We start from the raw sequence: 14073 nt of genomic DNA, 5'->3' as shown, positions 1-14073 counted from the left end.
TCGAACATGTAATATTGACTTAGCTAGAATAGAGGAGACGAAGACCCAGTTCAATCTTTCAAATAGCTATTTATTACTATTTGACATTGCAAGTAATCATTAAAACAAAAGTATATTCCTAACATATTTAGCAATCAAATTGTTATCCATCCAATATTGTAGGCTCTTCTTACTTATAACAAGTTTTCAAAATAGTATTCTATAAAACCGGCTGAGCATGTAATATAGAAAAAAAAATCAAAATTCGATATTCGTATTTTTCAAAATATACCAAGTAATATGTGATACCAGTAATTATCGTCAGAAAAAAACAATTTTATTCGATATATACCAACTATAGCATATAAAACTACTTCTAGTATATATCATCAGAAACATGTATTTACTTTGACAAGAAAATAGAAACAAATATTTTCTATGGTAAATAAATAAGTGAATATATATATATCGAATGTAAAAAAATTAAAGATAATAAAGTATTTTAGACCCTGATCCTCTTTTTCTGTTTAAGCTGATAAAAAAAATTAATTCCCCTTAATGAAAGTCAAATAAAAATAATTAATTCGAGCAGTTTTGGGAATGAATATATATAAACACAAAAGGAATCATCATCAAACGGCTATAATCGGCGTTACAGTTTTCCAAAGACGAGAGAGATTAAGATTATTATTTTTCTCGGATATTTATTTATATATATAAACTCAGAGGCACTTCTCTGTTTTTTTCTAATCTATTGTTCGAGTTTCTGAGGATTATTTTTGATTTGTCGGACTTCGATCCTCGGGGTTCGATAATCTCTTCTTCCTCCCCCATAAAGTTTCCTCCTTTTTAATCCGTGGGATTCGAAGAATCATGTCAGATGGATACTATAGTTGTAAGAAGACGGACGATATCTGCGAAGATGTTTGTGGTCAAGTGAGTCTTAATAAATCTCTGCTCTAATTTTCTTAAATCGATTTCGTGATGAATCATCGGTTTTAGGTGTCTGATACCAAATTGATTGGATGGAGAATTGGTTGTAATGCGGTTACCCCTTCTTCATGATTCGGATTTGTTTTATTATTACATAATCGTCATAGGGTTTGTAGTTCTTGTCGGGATTTGAATGTTTTGTCTGAAAACATAGTTTTGTTTTAGGGTTTGATTCAAAGGATTGTTTTTTTTTTCTTCTGAAGGGGACATTGTAAATTTCTGATTTTTTTTTTGGGTTATTGCAGGATGGTTCTCGAGCAGCAAAAGCCTTCTCGAGGGTGAGATGCGTACTACAAGGACTCGATCTCAAGACGTACATCTTCTTCCTCACCATCGTCCCCATCTTCATCCTCGGAGTCTACTGGCACGGACAGAAGCTCACCTACTTCCTCAGACCCCTCTGGGAATCACCTCCCACACCGTTTCATACCCTCCCGCATTACTACCATCCAAACGCCTCCATGGAGACTCTCTGCAGCCTCCACGGGTGGAAACGCCGCGAGTCTCCTCGACGCGTCTTCGATGCTGTACTCTTCAGCAACGAGGTCGACATGCTCACCATCCGCTGGAAAGAGCTCTATCCATACATCACGCAGTTCGTGATCCTCGAGTCCAACTCGACCTTCACCGGTTTACCTAAACCGCTGGTTTTCGATGCAAACCGGGAGAAGTTTGAGTTTGTTGAGCCGAGGCTGACTTATGGAAACATAGGAGGGAGGTTCAAGAGAGGAGAGAACCCTTTTGTTGAAGAAGCTTACCAGAGGATCGCGCTGGACAAGCTTATCACACTCTCGGGGATCGAAGAAGACGATCTTCTGATAATGTCTGACGTCGACGAGATCCCCAGCGCTCACACCATCGACCTGCTTCGATGGTGCGATGGTTACCCGCCGGTTCTCCACCTCCAGCTCAGAAACTACCTGTACTCGTTCGAGTACTTCGTCGACAGCAAAAGCTGGAGAGCTTCTATACACAGTTACAAGCCCGGGACGACTCGGTACGCTCATTTCAGACGAGGGACACTCTTTTGGCGGACGCTGGTTGGCACTGCAGCTTCTGTTTCAGGCGCATCAGCGAGTTTGTGTTCAAGATGAAAGCGTACAGCCACAACGACAGGGTTAGGTTCTCTCATTATCTGAACCCGGAGAGGATACAGGATGTGATATGCAGAGGGACTGATCTGTTCGACATGCTTCCCGAAGAGCATACGTTCAGGGAAATCATCGGGAAGATGGGTCCGATCCCGCGGTCTTACTCGGCTGTTCATCTCCCTGGTCATCTGATTGAAAAAGCTGAGAGTTATAAATACTTGTTGCCTGGGAACTGCGTTAGGGACAGTGGCTGATGATGATAAGGGTTTGTGCTTATCAGAAAACAGAGGTTGGTACAGTTTGTTTTGGGAATATTGAGGGAGAGTGATCTGATAAGTAGAGTCTCTGGTTTCAGCAGTATTTCTCGGTGAGGGTATATAGCCAATACTGACTTCATGTTCCCTTTTGTTGTTTTTTGGGAAGTTTTGCTGGAATAGTCTTTCTATCTCTTATCTCTCTCTCTTTTTTTTTTACTTCTAGACTCTTTTTTTTAGTCTGTACAATCTATTAGTGATTTCTTTACATTATCCTCAGATTCTTTGTAATTTTTATTCTTAAAAAAAATTCTTAATTTGATATACTCTTGAAGCGAAAGCTTATACCAAGTGTTTACCAACTCATGAGATAGGTGTTCAGTTGTCTCCTTAAGCATTGAACAGTAAGATCTCATAAAGAGAAATACATGTGAAAATGCTTAAAAACTGATTTGTCTTAATATGTCTATTAATGTATCAATCAAAGTGCATTTATCTTTCCGCTCTCTTATACAAAGAGAACTTGGACTTATCATAAAGTCATTTTAGATACATTGGACAGCAACACGTTGTTGAGCTTTCCAAAATTAACATACCCGAGGTTAGACATAGGTAGAACATGCGGTAGAGGCTTGCTTTACACGAACTTAACAAAGAACAAGGAACAAAGCAAATGAGAGAAAAAAAAAACACGGCCGTTGGAGATCTGAAGCCCATGAAACTGTGTACTGTCCGAGACAAAAGTTCTTGGTGTCGCGCCTAGTGACAGAAACAGAAGACAATGGGGCGATAGAACTCTCACTTTACTGGTTGCTTATCTATTTACATTCCTCTGCTTTTTGCCTTCCCTTCTTATTCCTTTAATATATCAACATCTTAGAATCCTTACCTCAGATCCATTCAAGGCAATTCATTATGCTGTCCTCAGAAGCAAACTGCAAAAAAATCCGCAAAAGAATAACTTGTTTGTCAAGTTTCTTAACAAATTTGAAGTATATAAATAAGTGTTTTTTTAATAGATCTTACGGAAGGAATATCAGGGAGAGACCCTAAATCAGCATCCTCCAAATCTGAAACCATGCAGTTTCCATAACTCATGTCGAAATCCCAATAATTAGGGTTCTTCTCCACAAGGGACGATGAAGCTTCTTGAGTGTTCTCCAGTCCCTGGTTTTACGAGGAAACATAAAACCATTTATAGTGCATGAAATAACGGCGACGTTACGTGCGTGAAAGGAACTAATTAACCTGTTGTTGTTGCTGATACATGATCTTAGAAACGACGTATTCACCAGTCTCCGCTTCTTCTCTTCCCAAGTGATACTGGTGCATAACCCATTTCGAATTCTCAGGTTTTGATCCTTTCTTGGCGCTCTTGTAGAGCACCATGAACTTTTTGCAACCCTTCTGGACTCCATTAATCATCACGGGTTTGGTTTTACCGGTCTTGCGCCAACGTAAGGATGCGTCCTTCAGACCAGACGGTGTGATGCTTCTCCTCTTTCTTTCCCCCTTGGATATGCATGCACCGTCTTGTTAAAGAAGAATGTGCTAGTTCCATCCCTTATTCACACCTGCAAGACAAATGACTTTACTAAGAGGATCCTTTTTTTGTTACTATTAAAATTTGTTAAGAAGTACCTTTTATAAGATTATGTATAATAGTTTCTAAGATTCAACACATCCAATACGACTTTAACATGTCCATATCATTAACATACATTCAACTTTTACCTATTACAATAATTTTGTTTAATAAAATTCAATACTCTATTTTACAAATTAATAATTATTTTTTTATATCCAAATTAAAAAAACTTAGTCTCTATTGATAGAGAATTTAAAATAACAATTTTGTATTAAGAATAAAATATATTATTTAATTATAATGAGATTATTGGTTTTAAATAACAAAAAATAATGTAAAAACTATCAAAAGTTTTAGAAAGTGACATGTGTCGTCATTGGTCCCTACAATTTTTTTATTCAACATGTTAAAGTTTTCCAACACCAAATAATTCACATCATTAAATTTCATTTTTCAACATTCCACTGTAGTGATTCAAGTGTTGAATCTTTTATTCAACATCCCCATTATAAATAGCAACTAGATTTTGACCCGTCCTGAAAGGCGGAAATTGATTTTTCAAATTTTAATTTTAATATATGTGTATATAATATTATTTATATTTTTGTGTAATATTTATATATATATATATATATATATATATATATATATATATATCTGACATATATATAATATTTTATTAAACGTGAATGGTATTATAATTTGTGAGTCAGACATTTTTCTCTTATGTTTGGAATGACTTGGAACTTGTTGATTTAAGAGTGGTTCAGTTTTGTATGATCTAATAATATTAAAAGATAACTAAAAATATTTTAAAGATGTTATTGGTTAAGTCCAATTTATCTATTGTCGGTTAAGATTTGGTTTAATTTAAGTTGGTAGATTGCATTTATAAGAGGCTTGATATATTCTAGTAACAACTATGAAAGAGCCCAAATCTAAATGACAACTATAAGTAGTAGATAAAAACCAATCCCTAAATTAATAGATTAGATGAATGTAATTGTGGTATTTTTCACACAGATTAAGAAAGTAGTTGAAATGCATTTAAGTTCTTATTAATTACACATATTTAACCAATATTATTTGAGATAAATAAATTATTTATAAAACTAATACATTTGTAATTAATATTAAAAATTGCATTGAAACTCTAAAATGACATTCTTTTTATAACAAAAAAATGTCAAAATGACATTGTTTTAGAAATATAGGCAGTAATTGTTTAGTGATTAGGGATAGATGAGATTGGAGTTTAAGAGTTAAGAGTAATCTATAAAAAAAATTCCGCTTGTAAAATGCGTACTTTTTAGAGTTTTTTTTTAATTTTTCATGCTACTTTTATGATAATTTTTTTAAATGTTATTTTGGAGATTTATGTTTTATAAAAATAACTAGTTACCTGGAAGATTTTCAGGGTGAATGTAATTGATATCCTCCACAGAAAAGATAAATTCTTGAATAAAATGATTTGGTTTTAAACCATCAATCCCACATTTGGCTTGCAAATGCTCGATCACTTCCTCATCGGTCGGCTCGAACTTCACACCTTTAGGAAGGCCTGGCCATGGAGTCAGTACCTGAAAACAAAACCAAAGTCAAGTATATTAAGATTAAGACATGACCACTAACGTGAAGTCATTACAGATGTTGAAAATTTTGTTCTTCACATTTCTGTTGTCGTTTCGGTGACCGCAGTTGGGACAGTTTATATATGCTCCGCAGTCTTCAATCTGAAGATCTGATGACATAGACACATTCTTTACATTCTCCACAATCCATGGACCATCCACAATCCAAGTCCTGCCAAGAGTTAGTTTCCATGGTTTTAGTAACGTGTTTATGAACTATGGTACTAGATTCAAACATCTCTTGTCGTAAACAAGACAGAGGAACTTTCATGAATCGACTCAAATTTTCTCTAGATTATTAAGCTGGAAACAGAGTAAGAGATACAAGTAAAAGTAATGCTCAAAAATAAAACGCAAGTAGCTGAAAGTTTGCATGTTTAATCACAAACCAGATAGAAAGGTTCGATCTTTTAGAGGCTTTGAAAAAAAAGAGAAGTCTTCTCTGAGTTTTAAGAGAAGAAACTTAATAGAATATCGCAATCGTATAGTCACTGAAATCAGCTTAGGGTTACAGTGAAACCATACAGCAAGATCTGTTTCTTTTTACACGTTTCTAGCTTACCTGTCCATCGTTAGTAAATAGTGAAAACCAAGACAAAGAGCGATGAAGCGAGAGAAGAATAGAGAGAGAGAGAGAAAGAAATTTCTCCACCAGGCTAAGTTAAATGGATTGAAGACCAGAGAGAAAAAGGCTTGACTTTGGAGAGAGAAGAAGTATATACGTGTGTGTCGATGAGCGGGAAAGTATTAGTTAAGAAGTTCATTTACTCCCGAACCTGAAAGCTTCTCATGAACACAATTAGAAAACGTCAGGTTCAGTTATTTGATTCGGAATAACGAACCTTACGTTTGTATTGTAAGGTTCTGTGTGGTTTCCATAGGGGCAGACTACCTTGATGACCAAGCTTTTAAAAGTTACGATCTAACGCGTTACTATCTAGCTGTAATGCTGTTTCTACTCAGTGAAGAAATGACCTTAATAAGTACAGTAAAAATGACAATTATGAAACTTCAACTAGACTCCAGAAACCAAAAATATGAGTTCGTGGTTGGTAAATGTAAGAGTAAAAATTAGGATTGTTAAAACTTAAAAGAGAAAGTCAATATTATAGAACAAAATAAAAATATTTAACTAGCTTAGCTGATATAATCATTCCAAATCAAGAGAGAAAAAAATTCAAAAAGTTAAATCTTTTCACTTGATTGATAAAATTATCATATTTAAAGTTAATAAATTTTTAATGTTATTTGTAACAATCACTCATATCCAACTTCGAAATAGTCTTGTTATTGCTTTTAAATTTTAAAAATGATGTGAGCAATCACTGGATAGTCACATCATCTTATTTAAAAAATATTTGTTATTAGTTTTAGTATTGAAAATAATTAAGCTATGATAAAATGAATTTTATTTTCGATATAATAGTTGATAAAAATAAAAGGAAATTTGTTTTAAATCACTGATTTATCTTTAAATACATTTAGTTTTACTAGTAACAAATAAAAAGTAATTATTTTTTCACTTAGATGGTAAAATGGCAAACTTTTTATCAACAAAAAATAGTCAAAACGGCAATTTATTAAACTCAACCTCCACTGCAAAAAGAACAAAAACGAAAGTATCTTTGGACATGAAATGCACCCTACTAATATCATATCAAGTGAGAGTAGTTGATTTACAAAAAAAAAAAATATTTTTATATTTACAAATTCTTAATTAATGTTATGTTTATTAAAATTCTTGATTATAAGTTACTAACAATAATTAATTACAAAAATTGATGCACTGGTAACTAAAATTTCATATGTTGTTTTAATATCAGTAAAAATTCTAAACATACCGTATATTTTTTATAATTGAGAGAGTAATACATTTTTATTGTTATTTGTGACAACTATTTATATCCAACTTGTTAAGTTTTGTTGATATATTGACACAGTTTCATCATTACTTTTAAATTTTTAAAAATGATGTGATCATTCACTAAGTGATCGCATCTCTTATTTAAAATATATTTATTATTTTCTCTATTTCAAAATAGATGATTTTTTGAAGAGTTTTGATGTTTTAAAAATAGATGATATCAACCGGGGCTTCTAGCTCAAGTGGTAAAAAGCTTATAGTTGTGAGTTTTGTCACTTGAGTTCGAATTCCGGTCACTGGGAAATTAATATTTCGACATCGTCAGGAACAGAAGACCGACATATGACAATACGTGACTAATCTAGACCACTTCTGTGAAACTAGAATACATTGTATAATTTAAATAAAAATAAAATAAAATAGATGATGTTTTTATGTTTTATATTAGTTTTAGTTTTATTGAAAACTGTGTAATCAATGATGTTTTATAATCTATATTTTCTTGAATTAGTTTAATTTTTATTTTTAATGCTACTTTTAAGATAAAAATGTATTTTTTAATTTTTCTGTCACTATCCAAAACACCAAGTATTTAGAAACAGATGAAGTATTAGTTTTAGTATTGAAATAACTAAAATATGATTAAATGGGGTTTTAATATAATAGTTGATGAAAATAAAAGGAATTTTGTTTTAAATCACTGATTTTTCTAATAATAAATATAGTTTACTAGTAACAAATAAAAATAATTATTTTCTCATTTAGTTGGTTAACCTACAAAGAATAATGGCATATCAGTCACATAAATCACATTTTTGCTGTTATTTTTCATTCCTGCAAATGGATTATGAATTTGTGATATAATGCTTCTAGCAAAAAGTTGTTTATACTCGATGAGTAAATACCTAATCACTCTCTCTATTTTATATTAAGTGTCGTTGTAGAAAAAAATTTTCGTTACAAAATAAAATTGTTTATACTCGATGAATAAATGCATCATTTATTAATTTTATTTTTCAGTTTATTTTTTATTTGTTAGAATATAAATAGGTATATTGGTAATGATTTTTATATAGAAAATATGTAAAATTAAATGTTTCTTAATTTGTGTACATAAATCTACATTCATTATAAAACAAAAAGAATACAATTTACAAGAAAGGAAAATAACCTTTTTTGCCAACGAGAACTATAACCTTAATTAGTAAAATGGCACTATTTATCAACAAAAAAGTTAAAAAGAACGGCAATTTATTAAACTCGATATTGAATGCAAAAGCAAAAAACAAAAATGTATTCGGACAAAACGTGTGAAATGTACCCTACTATCTTTCTGGTTTATTTTATTACTTTTAATAAAATAAATCCATTTTCTCAAAGGATAAATAATAAATCTTTGCACAATAATAGATCTAGATAAGACGATGTGACCATTGACTTCATCTCAAATCCATTTATTATTAATTTTAGTATTAGAAATAAGAGATAATAGGTGAATCTACCCATTAATGAGATCTTAATTAGCAAGTTATCCATGATTAAATATTAATAAAATAAAGACGATTTTGACTATATTCTCACATCTCCTTCTTAGCTGTTTCTTTTGAGTCGTATCAGTTAGTAGGTCAGTTAGTGTCAGAGTTTTGTATCTCATTTTTTTTCCTTATTTCTCATTCATTTTTTACACTAATTATTTTACATTTTCTTATGTTTTTTTTCTATCCTCTCACTTATGAACAATAAACTTTGTATTTTCTTGATAAAATATTCAAATTAAGTTCTGTTTTTTCCAACGAATTTGTTTTCTACTTTTTTATTAGTTTTATTAAAACTTTATTCTTTTGTCTTCTTAAAATTGGTCATTTAGATTCGTGTTAACTGTTAATTTTTTTACTTTGATTGTCTAAAATTAAAAAAAGTTTATGCATTTTATAGTTGATGTTATTTTAATATTAACAAATTTTGTATCATGTTACAAAATTTGTTAACTCGCTAACATATTTATAACATGTTAACAAAATTTGTATCTTGTCACCAATTTTGTTAATTCGCTAACATATTTTGTAAAATGTTCAGTGGTCAAACTATTAATGAGTTATAATGTAGTTATATCATAAACTCCAAAAAATTGATATTGTCTTAATGTTAACAAATTATGTATCACGTTAGCGAGACTATAGTTGATGTTATTTTAATGTTAACAAATTTTGCATCATATTACAAAATTTGTTAATTTGCTGACATATTTTGGACATATGGCCAATATTAAACAAATCAATTATATAATAACAGTCTTTATAATGCAATATTAGTTATTAATCTAATATATTTGTTATCATGTAACACATATGTTAGTTACTAAAATTTAAGTTAACAGATAAAACATCACGGACAGCAGTCAGCAGTCAATAATCGCTAGTTGTCGATTGTTAATATTTGATGTATCAATTAAAAAATATTGTAAATGTTAGCATAAATGTTAGCCGTTAACAATACATATACCAAATGTGTTAACAGAAGTGTTAGCTGTTAATAAATATTTATAGATGTTAACAAAGATGTTAACAATTAATAAATAATATTGTAGAAGTTTCAATTTATTTATCAAGCTGAATAAATTTAAAAATCACTGTTATATAACGAAAAGAAGAGAGAATGAAATATTTTACGGATAAAAATAGCAGAGGATAGGAAAATACAGAAAAAGAGAAAGTATAAGAAGTAAAAAAAGTGGAGATGAGAAGAGAGAGAGTGTCAACACGGGAGACAAAATTGTAGAAAAAAAAAGAAAATGTCACGAAAGAGACAATGTGTCAGATGAGAGAAGGAGAGTGTGAGGAAAAAAAAATGTGAGAAGGCTATTATAGTCAAATTGAAAGTAAAATAGTAAGTAAGGTAAACTACCTTTGTGTCAATTCATTGGTAAGTTTTTAAAATAGATTTCAAATATGGGTACTTGGCTAATTCTCCCTAGAAATAATAAAACTGTGATAAAAAGTTACTTAAAAGTTAAAAGTAATCAAAAATTACTTTAAAAGTAATTACTAACAAAATTTATCCGATATAATGGTCGATGAAAATGAAAAGAAACTTGTCTTAAATCACTCATCTATAATACCGTAGTTAATACACTAGTTATTTTTGAAAACTCTTATATAGATTAACTTTCATTTACACGAGTATGAAATAAAAAGGTGTCGTTGACTACTTGCAATTTTGCATGTATTTGCGACTTGACTTATCTTGTACGAATAATAAAAATTTTGCGATTTATATTTGACTTGTTAGAAACGAATACTTACTATTTCGAGTACTTGATCAAAAATGAATTACTTGCAAGTTACTTGCTTTGTTCTATTACTTACTATTTACGAGTACTTGTAAACAATTTATGAGTACTTATGAACTATTTACGAGTTTTTGAAATATTTAAAAACTATTTACTAAACATTATTCTATTAGAAATAGATATCTAATAGGTATGAAAATATGTTCTGCCTATTCTATATAAAATAACATATGAATTACTTTAAGCGAAAATATCTGTTCATATTATAGAGAAAACAAGTGAAAATGCCTTTTCTAAATAAGTAACAAGTAATAATAAGTCATATAACTAAATTTTTAATATTTATTATTATGTAATATTTGACTAGATGACCAAAATATTTTAAACTCAAGATTGATAAAAAATAAGTAACAAATATAAGAAAAGTAATGAATATTTATGTTCAATCCTAAATGCAAGTAAAAAAAAATACGAAGAAATAATTAATAGATCATGTAACAAATAGCAAATAATGGAATAAGTAACGGGGCAAACGAGTCAAGTACTAAAAATAACAATGATACTTGATATTTGACTTGGTTTTGTAAGTAAAGAAAATTGTCGACTTGTTACTTGTCTTGACAACACCGAGTACTTGAATTTTCAAAGCGAATACGGATCGAGTATCAAATTTAAGGCGAGTAACGAGTAATGATGCCCAACTCTAGTAGTATAGTGGTAAGTATTCCCACCTGTCATGCGACCCGGGTTCGATTCCCGCACGGCGATTTATTTTTAATTTCATATACGAATATACTTGGGCTTCTCTCGAAGATCAAATCGATGGACCTATCTTTCAAGGCCCATGTTGTTCTCGAGAATCTTCTTTTTACCATCTGTTAACTGAAGTCCTAGAAAAAGTACCTATCTTTTAAGGCCCATGTTATTCTCGAGAATCTTATTTTTTTTTTATCATTTGTTAACTGAAAAAGGTGCATAAGTCCTTGCATATTTCGGTACTGAAGAACATAGGCATCAACAATTTTTCTCACAAAAGGAAAAGGTACGAATGGAATATTATGTGTAATGGGAACACTAAGCAACCACCCAAAAAAAGAAAAAAGAATCAAGAAAAGTGCAATCACTGTGACAAATAAGTAAATGTGATTTGAGTTGTGAGAGTAAACGTTTCATCAGCTTATAAGACCAGCACCGAATATCCATGACATTAGAAACAAGAACCTTGAATGACTTTTATTAAGACCAGTCAGTGCATTGAAGAAGACAAAATGTTTTCATGAAGAAGAAAGATTTTAATTATAAAGACTGATGATGTTTTCTGGGGGGTGGTAAAACCACACACATGGATGAGTCCCTGACAGTCACACAAAGAAGGCAACGTTACATAAATACTACACATTTGCCTATGACAATCAGAAACTCATCATAATAGATTTGTTTGGACATTATTATTACTCTGCTTTTATCCATTCAGACGATTAAATATAAGACTGATGAGGTTTATGTTTTGTATATATATATAATTATGTAGAGTGTTTGATGAGTATATCAGTGATCCCCGTAAAGAACCTTACGTGGATCAAGCTGACCACTGCAGTAGCTTGAAGAGACGATAGAGAGTTCTTGCCTGCCTCTCCACGCTTCACATGGTTTCAACAGTATCGGAGTTTCTATAGCACCAGAGTCTACACATAGCATTGTTGTGTAATCCTCATCTCCCATGTCAGCAATACTCTTTGCCTTCTTGTCCCATGAGTCTATCTGTTTTTCCGATTCCTCGGATGCTGGTGCTAATTACACAATAAAATTATGCTAATTTTCCAGTTAAGATGGATCCAATTATTTGCAGCAGAAATATTCTTTTTTTCATAATTAGTAGATAAACGGAACATTTCCTTTTTTTTTTTTTTTTTTCCGATTCCTAGATGGACTGGGATGCTGGTGCAGTGTATAAAAGAAGGAAGCGGGTCTCGACCATCTGTTATGATCAATCAGACAATGCTGAGAAGACATCGCTGTGTTGTGGTAACGCTACCAGACGAAATTGTGGAGCTCATCTTGTCGAGACTTGCTGTGAAGTCTCTGCTGAGGTTTAAATGTGTATCAAAGAAGTGGAAATCCACAATCGAGTGCCCGCGTTTTAAAGAGGCACAGTTGAGGCAATCGCAGCAGCAATCGGGAGATGATCCAGATATTCTTTATGTGATGGATCATAATAATCATGATATAACCGAGTATGAAGAAGCGAGAATCCCTGTCTTGGGGTCGTCGTCAATGATTCGTATGGCCAAGTTCCCATCTGTTATTCCCAACGCCAAGGTTTGCTATGGTAGTTGTGACGGTCTTGTATGCCTCTTTTCTCACTACACACTAAACATGGTGGCGAATCCGGCGACCAGATGGCACCAAAGTTTTCCTCTTTCTAGAGCCCAACAGATCCACTCCAACATGTGTAAATACACATTACCCCCAAACCCTCAACTTGGATTCGGCAAAGACAAATTCACTGGTACCTACAAGCCCGTCTGGTTATGTAATTCATCTGATTTTGGCCTCCCTCCTACTACTACTACTACTTGTGAGGTTTTCGACTTTAGCACTAATGCTTGGAGGTACGTTCTCCCTGCTTCTCCATATCGGATTTTGGATCGCTTTAAGCCTGTGTTTTTTGATGGGTCACTTTATTGGTTAACCGAGTGTACCAAGCTCTTATCTTTTGATCTTCACACTGAAACTTTTCAAGTCATCTGTAAACCTCCCTTTTCCCATATACCTGAACCTGAGCAAGTCCTCTTGTGCATCCTCGACAACACCTTGTGCGTATCCCAAAGAAACTGGCCCACCCAAGTCATATGGTCGTTCCACAACAACAATACCTCCTCCTGGAAGGAATTGTGTACAATAGATCTCACCAAAACCTTTTCTTTGCCTCAGGAGCTTCCTTATTATCCATTACCTGTTGCGTTGCCATTAGCGCTTCTGGAGAAGAAGACCAAGTTGCTTTTTGGTCCTGCAGCAATGCAACCAATGGTGATACATGATTTCCATACCAAATCTTATCATATAGTTTTCTCACCCCTGGACGTCTTTGGGTATCCCGTTCCTCATTTCGATTCTTTATTCTCCCTTTCACCCAACTCCTAATCTTATTTCTACCTCGTTTGTACCATTATTCTAATTTTAACTTTATTATAAGGATGGTTTTCTTTGTCTTATTGCTGCTGTATGCAAACCCTTTTTTTTTTTGAATAAATAAATATTTCATATTTTGTTGTCAATAACTTCTTTTTATTTTTTACATTTGATTACGTACAATTTGACTTGGTTAGGTTCTGTTTGGTTTGCAAGGTCAGAAGCTCACCTGTTTCATGAGTTGTTGTACAA

The 14073-nt window shown here is 32.2% G+C and overlaps 1 protein-coding gene, 1 non-coding gene and 1 pseudogene across 2 annotated transcripts; 2 read left to right on the top strand and 1 right to left on the bottom strand.

Moving 5' to 3' along the window:
- The first annotated feature begins 652 nt into the window (after positions 1-652).
- On the top strand, positions 653-2641 carry LOC108844910 (uncharacterized). Its single transcript, XR_008943444.1, has 2 exons — positions 653-915; positions 1218-2641. It is a non-coding gene; the product is annotated as an uncharacterized LOC108844910 (transcript).
- A 232-nt stretch (positions 2642-2873) lies between these two features.
- LOC108844931 (SUPPRESSOR OF GAMMA RESPONSE 1) lies at positions 2874-12411 on the bottom strand. Its single transcript, XM_057006488.1, is given in 7 exon segments — positions 2874-3252; positions 3344-3484; positions 3566-3834; positions 3837-3880; positions 5301-5485; positions 5576-5752; positions 12259-12411. Coding segments are annotated over 7 exon segments (1014 nt in total). The 3' UTR covers positions 2874-3207.
- A 203-nt stretch (positions 12412-12614) lies between these two features.
- On the top strand, positions 12615-13940 carry LOC108846580 (F-box protein At1g11270-like; annotated as a pseudogene).
- Positions 13941-14073: the final 133 nt, after the last annotated feature.

This window comes from Raphanus sativus, chromosome 3 (genome assembly GCF_000801105.2).
Source record: "Raphanus sativus cultivar WK10039 chromosome 3, ASM80110v3, whole genome shotgun sequence".
NCBI lineage: Eukaryota > Viridiplantae > Streptophyta > Magnoliopsida > Brassicales > Brassicaceae > Raphanus > Raphanus sativus.
This window is presented reverse-complemented; position numbering and strand designations above follow the sequence as displayed.